General features: G+C 42.5%; 1 protein-coding gene across 1 annotated transcript in view; it reads left to right on the top strand.

Annotated features, from left to right (window-relative positions):
• Positions 1 to 13,977: 13,977 nt before the first annotated feature.
• The window catches only part of LOC117893877 (frizzled), a 101,059-nt gene continuing 91,452 nt past the window's right edge, over positions 13,978 to 23,584 (top strand). The window contains exon 1 of the mRNA XM_034800649.1: positions 13,978 to 15,221. Coding sequence (XP_034656540.1) covers positions 14,541 to 15,221 — 681 coding nt within the window. The 5' untranslated portion in view covers positions 13,978 to 14,540. The remainder of the gene's footprint in view (positions 15,222 to 23,584) is intronic.

Below are 23,584 nucleotides of genomic sequence, written 5' to 3'. Positions count from 1 at the left end.
GGAAAAAGCGCAGCTCGGGACTTCATGGCGCCGCAGCCTGGCAAATAAGTGTGTGCGCTTTTGGGTTGATTTATATGGTCTGTCCCGAACCCACTGAGTACACACTGCCCGAACGAACCGAGGGGATATTCTGGAGGATACTATATGTACTCGTGTGCACACATATCGTCCTGCATCTGTAGCGTGCACTCGCTCAGTTCCAGATTTTGGTCGCTGTTCTGCGGTGGCCTCATCCCTGTGGACGGACAGTGTTGGATGGGGGTGGGAAAACTATTATTATTACAACGCTCTGCGAAAATGCGTCCAGCGATTTCAGTCTCGCCCTGTCTGGGCTTCTTCTTCCGTTTTCGTTTTCCTTTTCCTTTTCTGTTTTTAATAAAACATGCAGCAATAAAATTCCAGCTGTGTTTACGTGATTGGAAAACGATTTTCCATAGCGGCGAGCATGAAAAATTGTTTGGCCTCAGCTATCCAAAAAAAACCAAGCGAAAAATTCCTTAAATAAAAGAATTCCCTTTTATTTTCTTTGCAAAATGGTGTGAAAAATGCAGCAGAAATATATAAAACGTTTTCATATTTTTATTGCGCAGATTAAAATGATATTCGGCTGGCCGGAGAGGTAATTGTCAGCAAGGTCGGGCCCCCTCCCCCGCCACGGTCCATGCATTCTTAATGAACATTTCTTGAACATTTTATGGGTACCCCAAAAGGGGAGCCAATAAATTTTCATTACCTTAATTCATGTTTTATGCACGCCGAAGTTGAAGTCGCTGCTTTGATCTGCTGCCCTCAATCTACACTTTTCCCCATACATTGTACATATACATACATATGTACAGATATATTTATATATGTATGCTGTGCTGTGCTGGTCAGTTGAATGGCTCTCGACATGAAGCTGCTGCCGCTTCACATGTTAAATCCCAGAATTTATGATGCTGTGGTCAATTTGGAACATATGGCTCTTCCTGGCTCCTTTTCTTCTAGCTTGTTTCCGCAAATTGGTTTTCTTCGGAAAAAAGGGTTCGCTTTTGGGGTTATATTTGAGGGATTTTTATGGATAAAGTTGGCGATGAGTGGTGAGTATATGGGGTTGGAACAACAGCTGGGTGCCAAAATGTTGAAATAAAATAAAATTTAGAGTCTTTAATAAACATTTCCAGTGCCAACAGCTGAAATTTGAACTTTCGGAAAGGTTTGAATGTATTCAGTGACAGTAGCAGTCTGTGATTGTATTTCTATTTCAAGGGCATTTTAAGCTAATATCCACAATTCATATATTAAAAATTCTATTATCCAAAAACACTTGACTATTCTGAGCATCATATGCCAGCTTTCGAACAAAATTTATGACTTGACATGAGAGAGGGCTAAGCCTAAGAGCTCTCCTTTCTCCGGTGTGTGTGCCATTTATCATGTTTAATGCCTTTGAGTGATTATGGGGATGCTGCTCGTACCTGCCAGTGCTCCACTAATATTTTAGCATCAGTCTCAAGATGTGGGCTATAAATTTGTCTAGATTAATTATTTATACACGGCTTGGAATGCTCGCATTCCCATGAGCGGAGGTAAAAGCAAATGAATTGCAAATTTAAAGTGCTGACAAAAAACTGCAACTATTCGCATAAAAGTGAAATGTGATCTAAGCTGATGGACGGGTGTAGCTGTATCTCGAACTCCGGCTCCGTTGATGCATCTGTTGGCCAGGCTGCCAAAACAGCTTTGAGCTTTGAGCTTATTGAATTATCCGATTTGTGCATCAATTGGCAGTCTTCCCGTGATGCTAAAGTAGATTGAGACCAGAAACTCGAAATGCAAATGCAATCGAATAATTTAACTAAGAACTTACCTGATGCCGACTAAAGTTTGTGGAGCAACTTGGACCGTGTCTCACAAGTCAATCGATAAATGAAATGTAATCCTCATGCAGATACCTCACCGAAGGGGCTGCAGTTGCATTCGTGTTTTGTATACATTTAATGCAGCCGCCTCGCCCCTCTGCCACTATGGATGCATCCCCAATTGCTGAAAACTTTGCGCCATCCATGCTGTGCAGAAAATATTGCTATACGCCAAAAGTTTTGCTCACATGGAAAAAAAACACACGAATGTGAAGACTGTGCCAGTGCCCTGTACAGGACGATGAAAACCGACCTTATGCGGCAATAAAACAAAAAAAAAAACGATTCAAATACTAAAAGGAATCTATACTTCTGATAAGTTAAGCATTTTACTCGAAACATGGATAAAGCATGGTAAGATAAAAAGAGAAGAAATGAAAGATATTCTCAAAGACTTTCATAATCTATAACTAAGCAGATGAAGTTACCCAAAGGTCGTATGGGTAGCCATACAAATCTAATCCCGTCGACGTATTCTTCTACTGACCCACCCAAAAAGAACTTTCCCCCAATCCTATACTTCATGTGAAAGCCCACAAAAATACATAAGAAAATGGCAGAGGACTGGGAAATACAAATCGAGTCGAGTAAAAATGTTTAGGTAGCAAATGCGGCACGTGACAACTGCAACTGTGAAAGTTTTCTCCCCCTGATGTTCGCCTCCATCGCATCGCTTATACGACGTGTGGCACATTGGGAACCCCAGCCACTCTCTACTTTCCCTGTCAAGGCACTTTTCAGCCTTCTCGGGGCTGTTGTCTATTGAGCAATATGTTTTTTTTATCGCAAATTGGTTGAGTTGCGGGCGGAAAGGGAGGGGGGAGCAGGCAGTCCCACGGCGAAAGTCCCCTTTTTTATGTGCATTTAGTGTGTATTTTAGTTGTGAACTGCGGCTGAGTTCTCTGGAAAAGTAGTCAGGCCTAAAAAGCGTCAAATACCCAACTTGAGGCGATGTCTTTTATTTAGCTCGAGGCCATTGACACGCACGATGCAAAAAGAATTTGTCATTTGGGTGGTTGGGGATGGATGTATTCCTTAAAGAAAGCATTTTGGGGGTTGTTTGCACACTTAAAGTATACTGCCACAGAGATGTGTGTATACCTATGCAGATGCCTGAGATAGTAGTAGTAGGCGATATGTGTAGGACGACAAAGATAAAGCTATTGAACGATCATGAAAACGACAGCATAATAGTTAGTAACGAGAGCACTTCGAGTGAGCTTTTTTAGGTCGGCTCATGGCGATGTATTATTAAATAGTCGATCCTCATTTATGAGCACGCGTCCAGATGGAGAAAGCGATAGCGAAGGTGTGATTGAGATGCAAGATTCATATGTACATACAAAGACCGCGGTTTCTATATATCAGCAAATGACCGAATATATGCTTATGTATGTATGTATGGATTCATACAAACGCGACGATAGAAGAGGTCAATTGAGAGTACCAGAGATCGACAAAGAAAGCAGAGGAAAGAAAGAACTAACAGAAATTACTTGAATTCTTCACCACTGATTGTGATCTAGAGATTTTTAACTTTTAACAGATTTTAAAATAATATCTTTTGCATGGACAAATATGATCTGACTTTATTGCATTTCGACTGAACAAACTTTCATCTATGCAGTTTGAACGCAGTTTCGTTTTCCATGCAGAAGGCAAGTTGGAAGCGGATGATCGATCTTCAAGGGTTTCTAGTGGTTTCTTAACAGTTATCTAGTAAATCCATAGATATATCGCATTCAATGGCTTAACTTTATATCTACACCATCATTTGATAGGTGCCATCAGACTCCTTTTGTAATTAGATTTGTAATTTTGTAATTAGAGGTTTCAATGGAAGGATATAGATTTTCCTTTATCTACATGGAGAATTCATGAAAATGTCCCTGCATATCGTTAGAATGTTTTCTGCAGCTGACCTCGTTCCCTCTCCCTTTCTTCTCTTATTTCATTACTTGCAAAAAGCAATTGTGCTCGAGGCATTCGAATCCTTGGCTAAACATTCCTTAACTTCTCATCTAACCTGGCCAGGCTGTGTCACACGCACACTTAGATACGAAGTCACGGAGATACAGAGATGCAGAGATACAGCCTCAATAGCCTCATTTCAAACTGCTAGCTCCTGACTGTCCCTACTCTCCGGACCCCTCTGAGAGCCGCTCACGTCGCATGGTCGGAAATCCTTGCGGGGGCGAGATGTCAGTGCTAGTTATGGCAATTTCTGCGCTGGAATTGGTAGAGGAATCGCAATCACAATCGGAGTCATAGCGGTAGTAGACTCAGTCTTTTTATATACGTATATTTATATTGTACATACATACATACATACATATATTTTATATGTAAAGGGAATTTTTCCAATTTTGCTGATGGCATTTTAGGTGACGTGAAGAGGAGCCTTTCTCTGGTGTATTGTAAGGAGCAGTCATCTCTTTAACCCTTCTTCTTTTTTACAACTTGTGCCCTGGTGTCCTTGCTCTGATAGGCATCAGACATTGGCAGCCAGTGGAGAGGGGTAAATATTGATGGCACATTAAATTGGGCCACCAGAACATGACAGCCTCGGAGTCTATCAATGCAACATGGCAGCAGACACGCTGCCAATGGCTCAATATGGAATGGGCTTTTTATTGTCCTTCAAGGAGCTGAGCTGAGCCGAGCCGAGCCGGCGGGTGAAGTGTCAAGTAGTGCCAGACCGTATCCCTCTCAAAAATCGTGGGGAAAACTCAATTTTCTGGCTCATAAATATTTGTTTAAGCTGGAGCTCTGATTCAGTCTTTTATTCTTTTCACTACCTCCATCAAAATTTGTTTACAATTTTCTCGTTTTTACTCCTGGCATATCCTGCATCCTATACCGCTGACTCCTTTTTATATGTGGAAATGTTCCTTTTTTTTACGTTTGTGTTTATTGATTTATAATGTTTGCCAAATATAAAAATATTATCCGCATAAAAATACGCATACTCGTAGTATGTATTCCACTTCCCCCAGCGATGTAGGTTATCCCCGGGCGTTTGAATTGAATTCGTTTGATTGATGTGTAGCGTATTAACATATGCACTCGTACACCGTTGTGCCATTTTATTCATTCTGTTCTGTTGCTTTGTTTATTATTGTTTCTGTTTATTTATATGAATGTGTATTGTTTTTTTCACAAATTTTCCTTGGGTTTGGTTTCGTTCTATTTTGTTTTTATTACGACAAGTCAATTTGGTGCAGTGGGAATCCGAATATTCGAGTACAATTAAATGTACAATAATGTATTTCCAATGACTGATTTATGGTTGATTAATAGGCGAGTGGTAAGCGCTGGCTTACCTTTAATGATGGGAAATTTACAATTGTCAAATGTTAATCAATTCAGATTAAACATGCTCCAAAATGACCCCAAACTGAAGAGATTTATTTGTGGTATTTTGATATGCCGATTTGTTTATTTTATGTAAAGTTTTTGATTTGTGGTAGATGGAAAGTTTTTGTATTATTTTGAGTATTAATTAAAACTTTGTTGATGTAGTTAGCATCCCCATCTCCACCATGATTTAATTTGACATAAAATTCGCAATAATTACCACCTACGTTACGGGTAGAGAGCCAGCTAGTACTCTAGGAGTACCCTGTCTACAAATAAAATCGTAAGCCGATTTGTTGCATTCGTTGCTTACAGTTGAACACTTATCATTGAATTCTTTCTAGCCCTGCAGTCTGGTACTTGTAACTAACCAATTACTCGTACAAGAAAACGCAAAACTTTGTCCCTGGCTTGTATTCCCCTCTCTGTCATCAGAGTTTCCCCATTCCCTTTTGCCCATCTTCGACGTGGCCAATTAATGCCCACTTTTGGACAAATTTCCCAGTAGTTTGGCCGCATTTTCCTCACTCTTTACCAGCCGTCTCTCTTAGCCCTGTGGCAAACAACTAATTTGGGGGTTGTGGGGAGCTGCATTGTTTTGGTTGCATGTGGCTAAGAGGAGAGAGCTGGTTGGGGGTGTGAGCCGCAGTGCAAAGTATTTCCACAACCGGATTTAAAATTCTTTACTTTGTTTTATTTTTGAGTTTTTGCTTTTCAGCGCTTCATTTTGGTTTTGTTTTTGGGCTCTATTTTTTTGCTGGCACTTGGATGCTGGCTGAAAAACTGAAAATCCCCAAACAAGCCAAAATCATTAGCAACAAAGTTGCGCCCCCTTTCGGCACGCCTCCCCTGACTCGACCGTGCAGACTTAACATTTTAATTTAATTTGCGCACAACACAAAAAATGGAATACATTTTTTTAGCTCTGTCTCTGTTGACATTCGTTTGTTTTTTTTTTTGGGTGGTCTCCCTGGAGCTTTGTGGGCAGTGGGGCTGGCACATCTCTGGTTTTGCATATTCGGTTCGTATCTCTACCAAACAACGTATGGTATGGTAGGTACCGATGTAGCTACATCCATATAAACATACATACTAGAATGTACATACATACATATGTACATATGTATATCCTTCTGTGCTCCCTTTAGTATACCCTGGAAAAGGGTGTGCGGCTATAATTCAATTTCTATGCAATTTACTATTTCCCCCAAGCTCCCACTGCAACAGGATCAAATTTGTGGGATCTTCTGAAAACAAAAACTTGTTATCCTTTTGTTTAATAATAACTGTGGTATTTTGCAAACAATCTACATGCCAGGGTATACAAAGTTTCGCATGGGAAACTCACCTTTCTTCTTGTTTTGGGTACTCTTTGTTGGCTTGCATGTCTCGTCCTGTGGCAAATCCTTTTTCGACTGTTGTCACAATCAGCCACTAAATGGGGTAGGAAGAGAAGGTAAAGAGAGACATCGCTGAGTAAGAGAGAGGTACAAAATGCAACCGTTCTAGTTCGCTTTTAATGTGCATTTGACATTTGACATGCAAATTTATTTAATTTTCTGCTCAAAATTCCACGGAGGGTGGGAAGCCTGTCATCTTCCAACCTTCAACTATAGTTTCCCTGTTGCACTTTTAATTACGCAACAAATTCCTAGATACTCATCCACACTCCAATGCCACTTAAAGATCCCTTGCGATGGAGCTTTAAGCCAAAATCAATAGAATTCTGAAGCGTTGGCTCCACCAAAAGGTAGCATGGAAAATCTGCAATAGCCTCACCATCCCCTCTAAATGTTGCACCCTCACACTCTTCTGAAAAATGTATGCATACACATACACCCCCATTTCACGATAATGTTTCGGTATTTTCCTCATATGAAAAAACTTTCCTACCATCGCCACTTTAACTTACCTCAACCTCAACCTCTGCCTCTGCATCTACCTCCAGCTGCTTCCACTTCCTCCATTCTTCCCCGCTCCACTCGGCAAAAGTTAGCAGACGCCAATGCCAGACTGGGAAACGAACCCAAAAGCGCGTCTCATTTTGCGGGGCAACCCCAGAAATATTTGAGCTTGTTATGATTTTGCCCTATCCTGGGAACGGGAATCAGGCCAGTCCTGTGGGAATACCCAAAGGCAACCAAACCATTTACAAGCATCGCACCAGTAGTTAGTTTTGTTTTGGCTTTAACTGCTGAAACGTAATATAATATAGTTTCACGTATTTCAAATAGATAGATAGGGTTTCAGCTATGTACATGGAAGTATGAAGCCTCCTCCGGAATTATTAGACTCTAAATTGGGAACAAGGTAAGCCAAGTTGGATAATAAAAAAGCGATTTAGAAATCCGACATTAGGTGGCTAAGTGCAGCTAAGAATCCACGCACCATAACTCCTCTCCGAAGAGAGCATTCGCTCGTCTGCTTTGCGGCTGTCTCTCCCCGTTTGTGTTTACACTCTTCATGTGGCTGGCTGCTTCCGTTTAGGTAGGCGCCCACACCGGGCTTGAAGTGGTAGAGGCCCAGGTCTCTTGCCACATTCCTCGAGTCGCCGTTTGATGTTTGGGGGCACGTGGCGTGTGAGCAGCGCAACCCTTAGACAAGGTCCAACCCTTTGCTGGACTCCGACTCCTACCAAACGTATGAGCCATCAGGTGGCGTTAATTTTGGAGTCAGCACACGTTCTGACCCTCGCCCCAAAGTTGGCTAAGTCCGCTTCATTTCTGGGTGTTCTCTTTTTTTTGGTTTGACTTTGCAGTCGCCTTTTTCTGTTTCTGGTTTTGTTGCTAGTTTGTGTTTTGTTCTGCCATTTTTCCTGGCGATATGTTACCGCCACCGCCGCCATATTTAATTTGTTGGAAGTTGGCTGGGAAGCCGGGTGCCGGTGGCTGGAGCCGGGTTCTGATAAGCCGTTTCTTTTTTTTCGGGCTTGTAACAGCTGTGGAGGCTGCCCCTTTCTGAGGTGGCAAATGCATCACAGCGGAAAATCTCTGGACCATAAATTAGTTGTGTGGCAAATTCTCAACAGAGGGCCATAAAAAAGAAAGCCGGTCAGATTCTGTTTACGAGGCAAAATAGTTTAATATAATTGAAGGGGCTCCAGCTCGGATTTGGGTTTGGGTTGGGTTGGCGCTCAGGTTCAGGCTCAGATTTTGTTGTGGGATCAACTTGGGTCAGTTGTGTTAATTGGCTGAGGGACTGCTAATCAAATTTGTTGAGTAGGGTGAGTCTTTAGCTGTCTCAGGAGAGGGTGTGCGATTAGCTAATACAGAGAAAAGGGAATGGGACCTATGTATGGCCTATGACCTATGAAATACCCTTCAAACCCTTAAACTATTCCTATTTTCAATTAAAGTCACAACAAGCGGAGCCGCTTTGGCTTCAGCTTTAGCTTCGACAAAACCCCAAGCCCAACCAAAACCCAACGCCAGAACTTTGCAACGCCCAATTAACCAGCATGTCGACAACTCCGCACAACTCCTAGTTCCCAGCTCCATCCACAGCACCAACTCCTGCTCCATTTACCACTCCACTCCATTCTGGCTGTCATGGAGCCTTCCCCTTCCAGCATCATGCCACACTGTTGGCCAAATACTACCCGTCGACGCTTCCTCTCGTCTTACTGCATGTAAATCAAATGCAGTTCAAAGTTGAAAATAGGCCGAACAACAAGCGAAAAATCTTTGAGGCCCCGAAGGCAAAGTTGATCAAATCTTTACCCATGGATACACTGCCAGTTCCCCTCCAGCCGCAACAGCCACTACCACGCTCCCTCCACTACAGACAAGCCAGGAAGAGTCGTAAGCCAAATCGCATAAATAACGCCCTAGGGCCTAAGCCAAAGCCTTGTCCCTCGTCCCTTTCCCGACCGTGGTCCGCTATCCGCTGCCCGTTGGAGCAGCAGAGGAGCAGCAGAGGGGCAGAGAGGCACGCGTAGGTGGGCACCGCACACACATTTCCGCTACTCTTTATGCCCCTTTCCACGCAACGCCACTCCCACGCCAGGGCACATTTATCACACATACGCAGCGTATGCTGGTTAGCCAGAGGTCCCCCGATCCGTGGAGGGGGGATTGGACCATTGCATTGCCTGCGCCCAGGCGAATTGCAAATTTCCGTAGCCCCAAAAGTGAGTGCCGACCACCGAGCGCAGTCAAGGGGCAACCTTAACCAAATATAACCGCACGGAACTACAGTATTTCTGACCCTGTGCCACAGAGGGGGCGGATTCAGTGGTGGGAAATGCAATTAATTATGCGAGTGGCTCTTAAAGTACAGAAGGAGCAGGAGTCATAAAGACGTAGGAATGAAATGGAAGGAACTTTAGGGTTATGAGAAGAGTCCGCTTTTACGAGTAGTTGAGCTGATAAACTCAAATCTAATTCAGAAAATGTTTTAACATCTTAAAAACATGATTGAGTTGTCCCGAAATATGCGACGTAATCACAGCAGATTAGTCATTAATAGACTTTTCCATTAAACTATTATTATCATCATTTTAGCTACCATCTGCTGAATTAAAGTATCTTCTGTAAACATCTTAAATGGTTGCACTTTATTTCTTGCATGGCATCGACGTGCATACTTTATTATTAATGCTCCCGAGGACGTAACAAATATTTAAAATTCCCATAGCGATTCGTATTCGCCGCTATCCCAACACTCCCTCTTCTTTCCCATTCCTTCCGCGGCCCGCAGAAATGCAACGTCATGCAACAGTTCGAAGGGAATGGAACGCGAACGGGAGAGACTTAATGAGATTCCATTTCGCTCTTTGATTGATTGCACCAAAACGATGCGATGCTGACCAGTTCCAGGTTCAGGTCCTTTCCAACCCCCACCCATCGCCTCTCCTCTTTGCTCCTCCAACACCACCCACAGCCGCAGGACTTTGGCAATTTTTCAAAAAATTTAATTGAGCTTTTGGCCGTTGGCTCTTTTTGAGTAAATAAATGTTTTATTTATGAGAAATGTCTGGATGGGCCTATAGCCAATAGGTTAATGGTTCTGGTTGGGGGCTCTTCTTGGGGTATTTGTAATTGCACAAACGGCAGGAAACCATCTGTAAAAATCACGAACCCAGCAAACATTGTAAACTCTTAATCAAGAGATACACTTGAGGGGCTCTTTTGCTCAAACCCCAAATACCCAGCCACAACGCACCCTCAGGAAGAGCATTTTCTTCTAATTAGAGGGAAGTAGTGTTCATGGTTAGTGTGTTTTCGTGAGTATGAGAGGGGAGTTGACATTTTACTTTGGTTTCTCTCTGTGTGGGGACCCTGGACGAAAGTTTTGCCAGCCATGTGGCCTTTTCCTTGGTTTAGAGAGGGGTGCGTTAGAGGTTAACTAATGTGACTTGAGACGCTCATCCAGAAAGGGTAGCGGGAGCTCATCTGGTAAAGGAGGAGTGTTGTTAGGTCAGACGCAAAGTAAAGTAAATACTTGTATATTTTTCTATGTAAGTAACTGAAAACCCTTTTTATGGCTTAGGGCCACGTCCCTTTTGCATTAGGCTCCCCACACATGTTGGTCCTTAAGGGAGTTTCGAGCGTTGCCTGTTTATTTGTTGGCTTTCGCCTTCAATGCGAGGCACGGGACATGACTGAACTTTTGCGGATTGATTTGTTTATCGCATGTATTTTGTAAGCTAAAAATGATTTGGGTTCTCTTTGTTGGAACTCTTTTGAGCGCTAATCAGACTAATTGAAGAGGGAAATCAGAAGGGAAAATCCTTTTTAAATCTAAGCGAGGAAGACGTGTGAGAAGCTTTGTGCGCGTCACAACTTTTATATTTGGTACTCAGTCAGCATATTTTACCAATTTGTACCTTAGTGGTATTTTCGAATTTTACATTTGACGTCTTACATTTTTTCTACATCTGGCATCTACATCTACTTCTACATAAATTCTTACGCAACACGTGGAATGAGAAAATGTGCAAAAAATAAAACAAGCTTCTGGGGTGGGTTTAGCCACTGCAAATTATTTTCTTCATTCTGGCTAAAATAATGATCCAATCTAATCCCAATTCGGTGATCTGATAGATATGGTCATTCCCTACGGAATTGCGTTTTTATTTTGCTCTTATGTAATCATTTAAAATGTAATATTTTTTAAAATAACCACTAAGGTACAGATGTCCAACTGAGTACCGGTTATAAAAGACGTCTCACACGACCCTCCTCGTTAGTCTCTGTGCTGATCACGTTTAGTCGCATTTCACACACTCACTTTCGTGCAAAAATAATAACAATATACCCTATTTACTCTTCGGGTATCGGGTACCTAGCCATAAATTAACCACTCTAACAAGTAAGAGTCCAACGCAACCTCAGAAATAACTTCCAAAATGCGTTTGCATTTATACATATATGTATGTATGTAAATATGCATGTATGTATGTATGTATGTATGTACATGTTCATATGCGTATGCATGTGGGAACGTTTTAACAGTTCTCAACTTAATTTAGAGCGTGTTCTGCAAACCCTTCATTAAGTATCATTATATGCACATATTCTTAACAACTTCCTCCAAGAAGGTAGGACGAGTGCGAGCCGGAATTTTCAATTTTACTTTCGATTATCTTAGGAAGTTCATCTGATTCTTCACTTCGACGTTCCGAGTATTTTCTCTCAAAGAAATTCCATTTTAATTACATAAAATTACATGTTCCAAAAAACAGACGCGCGAGAAGAGAACAGCAGCAAAAACACTTTCTAACAGGGAACAGGGTAAAGAAGCAGCGAAGTGGTGACGGGAGCGAAAGAGAGCGAAACGTCAAAGTTCGTTCACTTGTAAACATCCAAACAGCGGGAAAGAAGGTAAGCTTTGAGAGCCGAAGCTTTACATGCCCTCACAGCAAAAAACCGTCTTGAAACACATTACAATACATACATATGTAAGTATGTACATACATACATATGTACATGTACATAAGTATTTAAAATTATAAACGTGGAAATGGTGCATGATGAATCCGATTCTGGTGGTTATGGTGACTCGGCTTTCGATTCGGGAAATAACCATAATACCGAAACTTGGAAGGGTACAACAAACAGAAACGGACAATCAACAACAATGAAGCTAAAGCATAAGGCACGGCGGCACAGAGAAGACGCAAAAGAGAGAGAGAGAGAGAGACGACAGAGACGGTGATTGAGACTGAGAAGAAAGAGTCTTTTTATGCGGCGCAAGTTTTTATTAAACAAGTCGACGAAGTGTGGAGTGGGGACTTGCGGGTGATGATGCAAAGGGGGAATTGAGGGAGCAGCATAAGGTGAAGGAGCATAGAATGAACATTGCCGGCTAAACCGGTAACACTTGTTTATCAGCAGCCAACCCACACGACCGACAAAAAAGTAAGAGATAGAGAGAGAGAGAGAAAACCCGTATGTCAGTAGATTGAGCATGGAAATATGTATGTATGTTAAGCAGTGACTGTGTGAGAGGGAGCCAGACAGCCAGAGGAAGAGGATCGGTCAAAAGGGTTTCTTCTTTCGCACTGCAGGTGACAAAGACAAGAGACACAGAGAGAGAGAGAGAGAGAGAGAGAGAAAAGAGATAGAGATAGAGAGAGGGGGGTAAATATGGAGAGACTCCTCTAATGTCATCATTATTGTCAATATAACAAGTTTATTGACTGTCATCTCCCCCCAGCCACATGCACTCCTTGGGGTCATTAGAGAAATGCTTGGCATCGGCGAAGTTTGTTCTCTCAGCTTCCCCTCCACCGCACTCTGCCCGCTGCTAAGCCTAGATTAAACGCAAGTTAATGACTTAATTAAGTGCATGGCAAAAAAACAAACAAATGAGTGCCGAAAGGAGAGATGGAACAAATACATAGATAGAGACAAATGTTAGATATTGTCGCAGCAAATTGTGGATATTAACGCGTGCAAATATGCTCCGACAGAAGAGCGCAGTAGATTGATGACTGTTGGAGAGGGGGATGGGGGACGAAAGCGGGTCTGTGTTGTAACGGTACCAGTGCATGGAGGGAGAGGACAATAAGAAGTGTAACGGCATCAGCGAATAGATAAAGGTTGAACGACATTTCCCTACGAAAACGGAAAACATGCACATGTACCCTCTAACCCCTGAGAATCTCCAAGAAGGCCAATTATAGCTTAATTTAAATTCAAATTAATTCCTTCAGCCCACATTTAACCATTTGTTGATATTTCGTTAGTCTAATCAACAGGAGGGAGCAACAGCAAGAGAGAGAAGCAGCATCAACATGAAGAGAAAGATAAAGGGAGAAACAAAACAAATGGCATAAAATCCGTCTCTCTAGTTTCACTGAGAGAGGTTTTAAATTCAAGGTCGCTGTTAAATTTAATCAATGTTAAATGGCAGCCTACTGGCTGAATAAGAGAGTTAGGCATATTCAGCACAGCATTTAACAGAGAGAGAGAGAGAGAGCTCTGTGTTAATGCTAACAGCCTGAGAGCAAGCAATGTTAAAAGAGAGGAGAGCCGGTTTTGAGACGGGCGCAAATATGAGCATGGTGCTCTCTTTTCGACTCAGAATGCTAATTGGGGTGGATTTTACCTTGCGCGCCATACCCCATACATTTTACCTTGCAGGCATAAGTCATAAACAATTAGACTTTATTTATTTCAAAATCCAATATCAAAACCGTTTGCCTACAACTGTAGGCACACAATAAAATTCCAACTCGACGGCTCGTTATTTTCCGAATTTCTGGATCCGTTTGTGCATCTGCTGGATCTGTTGTGCATACCCTATTTATATTCATACCTTGCTGGCATAAGTCAGGAATCTTCTCCGACAAATTGAATTCAGTTGAATTCAAGTTTCCATCCATTCAAGTTTTCTGTTTTCCGCTTTTCCGCGTTTCCATCCGGAGGCATGTTGTGTTTTTCCGTGTTTTTCCGTGTCCAAGTCGCGCGCGCTTTTTGACGTAAAGTGCTTGAGAAATTCCAGGTTCGCGCCGCGACGCGAGGGAATGAATGGTGAATGGAGTGATAAGAGAAACAAATATTGAAATCAAATATTTAGAGCAAGTAAAGAAAGAAGGGAAAATAAATTGAAATTAAGGGAAATGTTTGTTGCGCGCAAATGATGGAAGAGTGCTAAGTGTTTATTTCCCAGATAAATATTCCCCGCCGGTTTATAACGGTGATTGTGTGCGAGTGTCGCGAGTGTCAATATGTGCGAGATCTGAAGATAAGATATAGGAAGATTAAACGAGAAAAGGAATAACGAAGGGAGAAAGAATTAACCCCAGAAAGTAATTGCAACCCCGAAAGTCCCAAAATGTGGTCACAAATCCTCCTCTTAGTACTCCCCACGCTCATCCAAGGCGTCCAGCGGTACGATCAGACGCCCCTGGACGCCAGTCCCTACTACCGCAGTGGCGGTGGCCTGATGGGGCCAGATCTGACCGGCACCTCAGCCACCTCCTTGGACGGTTTCCCGCACCACAACCGCTGCGAGGCGATCACCATTTCGATTTGCAAGAATATACCCTACAACATGACCATTATGCCCAATCTGATCGGACACACCAAGCAGGAGGAGGCCGGCCTGGAGGTGCACCAGTTCGCGCCGCTCGTCAAAATCGGCTGCAGCGACGACCTGCAGCTCTTCCTCTGCTCCCTGTACGTGCCCGTCTGCACCATCCTGGAGCGCCCCATCCCGCCCTGCCGCTCCCTGTGCGAGTCCGCGCGCGTCTGCGAGAAGCTGATGAAGACCTACAACTTCAACTGGCCCGAGAACCTCGAGTGTTCCAAGTTCCCCGTCCACGGGGGCGAGGACTTGTGCGTCGCTGAGAACACCACCTCCTCCACCCCGGCGCCCGCCAGGAGCGCCCCCAAGGTGACCACCAGGAAGCACCAGCTGGGAGTCGAGATTCCCCATCGCAATATTGGATTCGTGTGCCCAGTTCAGCTGAAGACGCCGCTGGGCATGGGCTACGAACTAAAAGTTGGTGGAAAGGTGCGTTGTTGAAAGATTAATTCCTACGTAAAATTGAATACAAATTAAAGCCAGTGGACATGTTTGGGAGAGTGTTTTGGGAAAATTATTATTAACAGGCATTTTAGGTGTGTTTGTTTTAGTTTTTTAATAAAACATTCGGAACCCATTTCATTTCTGCCTGTTGCTGCTTTTAAAACTGCTTGAAATAATTTTGTGAATTTCCCGACGGGATTCTGAAAAGTTTTTAAATAGCCATCGAAACTCGCCCGATTCTTCAATAGAAAAGATAAAACTAATGAAATCCCCAACTGATGGCCAGGCATGGGGATTATTCCAGGAAGTTGATCGGTTACAGATATCACCTCAGCATATGGGTCAAACTTTTTGTTTTTTATGTCTTCATCTGGGGTCTGGTGTCTGGGGTCTGGAGCAATTTGCTAGCGCTGCGAATGAGCAGGTAGGAGGAGAGCAGAATGCATATCCTGTTGCGTTGGGCAGTAAACAATTTCCAACCACCACCAGGAAAGCCAGCAGGAGGTCCTGCCAAGACAGAGGCGTATACAGGGTGCAGGGAACAAGAAAGAGAGAGAGAGAGAGAGAGAGAGAGAGTGGGAGAGAGATAGAAGAAGGAGTACGGTATTGAGGAGCCCGCATTCCAATTCCTACCTGCCCGTACCCGTATCGTACATCATCGAAGAGCAGCATTAACCAACGTCAGGTAGATCGCTTTTGTGGCTTCCTCGAGGAAAGGTAAACCAGTTTCCTCCGTTTTCATCTTTTTCTTGAGCGGAGGAGAGAGAAAATAATAATTCTGTAATTTGTAGTGCCTGGTTATGTAACCCAAAAAACAAAAAACAGAAACAGAAAACCCAACGAGATGTGGAGAATATTTAATAACTTGAACCGCTGGGTCAGGCCTGTTGCATTTTCACGTTCTTTAATTAATTTTCCTACCATTTTCAGTTCATCGTCTTCTGACGACTTTCCACAGTTCATTTTGCCCAGCACCGAACATTTTCAAGTAGAGTTTGTTTGAGTAATGATCAAATGCTTTTTCAATGTTTTTCTTTGGTATTTTCTCTGCTTTTCCTTGGCTACTATTAGACTCCAGTCCTGCCCGTTTCCCGCTCTTTCTGTTGGCTGGCATGTGTAAAGCGCATTAAATACTTTGAGGCAGGATAATTCACACTTCGCTCCGAGTCTGGTGTCTTCTATCTGTCGGATACATGTGTGTCTCTTAGCTACTTTAGCTATGCGATTCTGTTGCTTGTTTATCCCTCTCAGTCTAGATTGGCTTCGTTTTTCTTTTTTTCTTCTCAGTGTGTGTCATCAGCAACACTCTGCCCCATCTCCATCTCCACCTCCACCCCCAGCCCCCTTTCCATCATCCTAGTCAGCATCTTTGGTTTATTCAGGGACTGAATGCCTTTCGAGCGAGCTGCGTGCGAAATTTAGCAGCTTGTTTTCCTCGCCTCGCTTTCGATTGCATTTGGATTGCCCCCATATCATGATTGTCTGCAGTCTGTGTCTGCTAATGATAATGGCGCATCGTGAGAGTAAATTAATGCTTATTGGATAGATAATGCTCCATATACATACATAAAAGGGGGGAGCATTTCCAGTTTTGATATTCCTGCTCCCTTGCGACATTTCCATTCAGGTCTATGGGTAAAAAAATTGGTTCCATTGAGGAGAATGTACGAAGTTCCGAGTGTTTAATCACTACACTATCTAAAACAAAAATCGTGTCTAAGAAACCAGCTAATTCACTTTCCCAAATCATTAGCCACACTTCTGTCAGCTTCTGCCAGAACCATCAGATTACGACAGACCCATGCCCGATGACCCCGATTGATGGCTAAAAATGTAGAAAACTGGGCCAGAACCAGACCAGACAAATGCTGCCCTTACCCATGAACCAACCAACCTCAACCAACCCCTCAACGTGATCCGTGGCAGCCAAAAATAAATTAATCAAAGAGCGAGGAAGGACAACAGCGTAGGGGGCGCAGGGCGCGTGAGGAGAGATTCGGCTGTTTGGCAAATCGTAAAACCATTAAAAGCCTCATTCGGGACGCTTTTGACACATTTAGTGGGCGATAGAGCACAGCTGCCCCTTTTAGGGATTATTTCTAGGCCCTCAAATTGATTCATTGGGGGGGAAAGCGAAGATCCCAAGCATTCACTTTTAATTGTGAACCGATTCTGCAATTGATTGCTCCTCACTGTCAAATAGATTTCGCTTGCCCTTAGAGGATGCAAAGGAATTAGGTTTGTGCCTCTTTAGGCCTTTTCCTATGATTATTTTAGCAAACAACATTGCGAACAAATTCCAACTAATTCAATTCAGTATTTCGCTTCAGGGGCTCCGGCTCTCCCACTCGATATCCGAGGGGTTTGGGTAATTGATTTCCGAAATTACATATTTTGTATACGGCATATTTGGCTGTTTGTGCAAATTGCCTGCTTAATTTAGTCAAAAAGGTCGATTATGGTGATGCTGATGGGGCAAGGGATTAGACCAAGTTGAATAGAGTTAATTTTTAATAGATTCGGATCGGATGCTTGACACGTTTGTTTTGTAGCTGAAAGCTATTGACTGCTACTGGGATAATTCCATTACTTAAATGATTACAAAGGTGACAAACAAAAAATTATTACTTATACCCGATCTTCGAGGAGTAAGAAGGGTATATTGCAGGGACCGAAATCATTATAATCTATATTTTAAAAATCATACAACAATAATTTTGTTAAAGTTTTTAGCATAATATGATGTGGAGGATGAGAAGTATCAACAGAAAGTCCACTAAATCGGGGATTACTTTTCAGGGAAAAATCCATGGACAATGATAAATGCATCTTTGAATGATAATAACTATTTATAATAATTATAAATAATAATTATGTTTGAGTACACAAAATAAAAACATAAGGGAAGGGACGTGTGAGACGCTTCTTACGCGTCACAATTTTTATTCCCGGTACTACCGGTATTTACATATGTAAATGTAAATCATTTTACATTTTTTCTACATATGTCATCCACATCACTTCTCACGCCAATACGTTCTTTTAGTTCGCCCCCCTCCCCAAGAGCCGCACACTGCCCGAAGCAGAGTGTAGAATGAGAGAATGTGCATAAATGTGATCCCAATTCGGTGATCTGATAGATATATCCTTCCCAACAGAATGACGTTTTTAGTTTTATCTTCAAAATTGTGGATACCGCAGTTTTTCGCTCTTTGCGGAGCGGAAGGGGGCGTGACGAAAAAATAACGTGAATCATATATACACAATTTTCAAGATAAAAGAAAACTAAAAAAGCCTTTACGTGGAATGACTTATCTATCAGATCACCGATTAGGGATCAGATTGGAAGAATTAGTTTTCAGTGGATCTCCCCACCCTCGTACCCTTTGCCTCATGCTGTCGAGAGCTAAAAAGTCGTGATGGCGGAAGATGTAGATGAAGAAAATATTTAAAATGTAAAATGTAACATTCGAAAAAAACCACCGACTGAGTACCGGGTATTAAAGCTGCGACGCGTACGAAGCGTCTCAGAAACGTTCTAGCTCGTTTTATTATAAAAACCAGTGCTTGCACAGAGGAATCAAAGTGAGTCTTTTTGCAGCCATGAAAGATGCTTAACGTATTATTTTACGTGTCTTAAGCACAAAGGATACAGTCAAAGATGCATTTATCATTGTCCACGGATTCTTCTTTGAAAAGTAATCCCTGAATTAGTGGACTTTCAGTCGATACTTCTCTTCCTCCACATTCACACTCACATCATCATCAGCACTCATTCGCAGCAACAATTCACAAGTAAAGCCCAGGGTGTAATCTCTTTGGCTAACTTTATCCTGTCCTGTCGGGGAAATTGATCTCATGGAATGGCCTTTAATGTCCTTTAATGAAACAATATTGCTCTCCATGAGTGCATGTATGCTCTCCTTGCATTAAAACTATAATCCACTTTATATTTTACGCTCGAACTGTTCAATTTATAACCAATAAATGTTAAGCCGATGTCGATTATTTATTTATTTTTACACAGGGCTCCCATGCTCTCCGCTCCGCCAGATAGTACGAGAACAGCATCGAAAGCATTTCAACTCAATTAATTTGCTGGGAAGCGAGAGCTGGGAAAAAATCCTACGTACTTCCGGCTACTTAAGCACAGAGGCAAACAAAGACCGGACAGGGCAGGACTTCTGCCCCAAGTGAAAGTCCCGCCTAAATCCATAAAAGTGACGAGAGAATGGGAAAGCAATCTTTCCCATACGTGCTGCCCACCAGCTTGGTCATGGCCCTGCCTCTGGCTCTAGGCGATAAGAGCGCTTTGTCCAACATGGTAGGGAGTGTCCTTCCGGACAACTAGCCTTGTAGCTGACAAGCGATGACCATGTGGTGTGGTTAGGGGGGAGAAACGCAGTTTTAACGGAGAAACGAAAAAATATAGAAAAACAAGGACATTAAAACATTTCTGGGAGTCACATAAAGATTATTGTTAAATTATAGGAACTTTGTATAACGTGTCTGTCACACTTGCATTTGTCTATCTGAATGATAATCAGATATTGCAGGTAAAAACTTTAACTTGAAATTATTCTTTACTCCCATTCAGTGTGCATTTATGCTGTAGACTCGCCAACAAGTGGGGTATTTATGGAGGTTCAAATTTGTATTTATGCAGAGAAATGTGATTTGTGAAATATCATTTTGTGTTCGCCGTGGACCCACACAGGAAAACTGTTAATGGATAGATTAACCCTTTAGATTAACCCTTTAACAGACCCCCTTCCCATTTTGCTGCCACCCACTGTATATGCTCCATCGCGTCGGTTCCGAACTGTAACTGGAATTGGAATGAAATTGCAAATGGATTTGAAATTGGAATTGTTAACGAAATGAAATGCTAATACCTGGGTTTGACTTTTGCCTGACAGTGTGGCCAGTTAAATATGCCTAAATATTTAATTACTGGCATCCATTTAATGGCAGTGCCGTGCATTGCAGTGCAGTCGACATGGCAGTTTGCACATTTAAAATGTTTGGCTTAATAACTCTGGCTAACCGCACCCCCAAATACAAGGCAAAAACATTCTGAAAATTCACAATTCGGTTGACACCTTTTATTGTATGCATTTCAGGCTGCGCTTATTGTGCATTTACTAAACAGCAGGTTGCCTGTTGGCTTGGCTGTTGCCTCCCACGGGGGTGTAAAACCATTTCAAATGTAACATTTTGGTTTTTTTTGGCTTCAATTTACAACGATATCAAAAGTGTTTAGGCTGATGGAGCTGTACGAAGCGGTTTTGGTGCAGCTACATTCTGTTTGGTTTGTCAGCAAGAAGTGTGTCAAGCGAATAGGAGAAATTCTTGGATTTTCAGTGGTTATTTTCATCACTTTATTGCTGATATATGTATATACATATGTAAGTATGTAAATAGATACATACGTTTGTATGTATGTATGTACAAAGTAAACTGAAAGTTCTTCTCTCATGCTTCTCGAACTGTCGTATTATTTGTCACTCTTCCATCAGTTTCTCTACATTTGACGTTGGTTTAGATAGCTTTCAATACTCAAGACTCCAAGCTGAAAATCAGGTATCTCAGGGAGCTGACTTCCAAGTTGCATATGTATGTACATACATACTTATAACGTGTAGAATTATATAAATGCTAGTCCATGAACAATACCAACGGGCCGAAACCTAACCTAATCCATATATTTATCGTATAACAATGCAAACTGGGCCGTTTAGGCACCGTAACACCTTAGAAAATTCTTCAAATAAACTGAATACAAGTTGAAAAAAAAGACAATACGAAATATCCTTGGAATATTTACTTGGGGAAATTCTTTGTGTCAGTTCCTTGAGAAAAAATCTTTTGGTGTCCAAATGTTGGTTCACAACCTGCAGTTTAACTCCAGCTTTTGTTGTGCAAACTGGAGCATAAAACTGAAACAAATATACATATGTATGTACATATGTTTGTACATATGTACATGTTCCGTTTTAATCAGAAAACTAGGAGCACACTGCACCCCCTGCCGAACCACTTGCCGCACCAGGAACGCCCATCTGTTCTATGCAGATGTTTTTGTTAGGCTCATGCCACAGAATTCTTTCAATGAAGTGGCTTTCATTTGCACCCACGTGCCCCACATTGCCCTCTACACTTGCCACACTGCCACACAGCCCATGGAATATTTGACACAATTAAAAACAAAAGCAAACCAAACAAATGTCAACCTCAGACAGAGGCAGGATTCTTCTGGGGTAAAAACCCAATCTCAGACTGAGGAATGGATCCTTTTTTCTCTCCTTTGTGCTCGGTTCTCTCTTCAGTTGTTTGCTGTCTGTTTTGCTGTTTTGCATTGTTCTGTGAAGCGCTGCGCCATTCTGCGACGGCAAAAGGCATCTTACAGATACTTGAGATCCACTCGGATACATTATGCAAACCATTCTTTGGGGCTCCTCTCCACTACCCACTCCATCCATCCATCCATCCATCCATCCATTCATCCATTCATATGTTAGCCGTAGAGTAAGTCGGTCTGATGAATTTATAATGCCCATTGTCTGACGGTGCCCAGACAGAATGGCAAACAAAAGCAATACTCTCCAACTCCATAGCTTCTCCCTCCCCTTTCTGCACTTCAGCCTGGCCAAATAAACAAAATATTTGGGTCTTCAAGATGGTCGACTGACTGACATACTAAGTGGGTTCGGCTCGGCGGCGGATTATGGAGCAATAAACTACGATATTTTATATGAAAAGAACTGAAAATCTTGGGGCCACAAATTGTTGCAGTGCCCGGGCCCGTACCGTGCCAGTTGGGTCAGTTAACACCTCGCCGTCGCGGATGGCCAAGGCTTAATTAAATAAGTCCGTCGATGTCCGCAGAGAGGAGTTGCGCAGGCGCAAAGTCCACAAATGGAAGGCTGGAAACAAGTTTCACAATTCTTATGGCTCTGCTTGGGGACAAACAGAAAACCAAAAAGGCAAATCATAAATTTTCTGCTCCTCCATCTGCGAGGGGCCAAGCAGAGTCCCGAAGAAGAGTTCGACTTCACTGTGTGAGTTTAGATCGTGTCTTTGTATGTGTGAGGAGGTAGGGAAAATTAATGGTTTATGGAGCATCCTATTCGGTTGGCCAGTTGATAATAAGCCAACAGCTGCAGCCACAGAAGCTATTAAAAATATGAAAATGAGATTCATTAAGCAGCAGTTTGTAAGGTCCCCATGCCATATAGATAATGTCCTGCCATAAGCCTTTGAGCCATTGGTGGAACTTAAATTAAGACAGGAAATGCCCAATAAAGCGAAATTGCAATTAAAACGAGAAGGGACGTGTGAGACGCTTCTTACGCGTCACAACTTTTATACCCGGCACTCAGTACTACATCTGCTACTTAGCGGTTATTTGTCAAATTTTACATTTTTTTTCATCTGTCATCTACATCAACAACACTACTCACGCCAACACGCTCCTTTAGCTCGCCACCCTCCCCTAGAAACACACTTTGCAGAGTCAGGGCAGAGGCAGCCGGCAGAGGCAGCGGCAGCGGCAGAGATGTGTCAGGGGCAGAGGCCATAAACTGCGTGAAGCAGTGTGTTTGCTGCTATAAGCTGCGGGACGGGGTGGGTTTGGCCACTGAAAATTAATTTCTCCATTGTGGCTATAATAATGATCCAATCGGATCTCAATTTGGTGATCTGATAGATATGGTCATTCCCTACGGAATGGCGTTTTTAGTTTTCTGTTATCTTCAAAATTGTAGATTTGGGAGGTTTTCGCCCTTTTTGCGGGGGCGGAAGGGGACGGGGCTCATTTTTTAAATACACTGGTTTCAGTGTAAGCATACAGCAGTCTGGTGCCAAAATTTGGTGGCTCTAGCTCCTATAGTCTCTGAGAACTAGCCGAAAAACAAGACGGACGGACGGACAGACGGACAGACAGACATGGCTCAATCGACTCGGCTATTGATGCTGATCAAGAATATATATACTTTAGGGGTCGGAAACGTTTCCTTCTGTGCGTTACATACAACCGTTATTCCCCACAAATACAATATACCCTATTTACTCTTTGAGTACCGGGTATAATTAAGAGCGCTGCCCATGAAGGCAGATATTTGTAGGGAATGCTAATGATTATTTTAATGTCTAACCAGGATACTCGTGCAGCCTTAAATAATTTTAAGTTCACATGATGTAATATTTGACAATATGTGGTTGTCTTAGCAATATAGTATAAAATATCAAAAGATCTGTCCTTTAATTCAGGATTGACCTGAGCATCGTACCATCGGAGAGTTCTGTCCTCTCTGCTATCCAATGCAACATTCCAATATGCAATTCCG

The sequence above is a fragment of the Drosophila subobscura genome, chromosome J, assembly GCF_008121235.1.
Source record: "Drosophila subobscura isolate 14011-0131.10 chromosome J, UCBerk_Dsub_1.0, whole genome shotgun sequence".
Taxonomy (NCBI): Eukaryota; Metazoa; Arthropoda; class Insecta; order Diptera; family Drosophilidae; genus Drosophila; species Drosophila subobscura.
The sequence above is the reverse complement of the archived record's forward strand: the minus strand, read 5'-3'. Positions and strand labels throughout refer to the sequence as shown.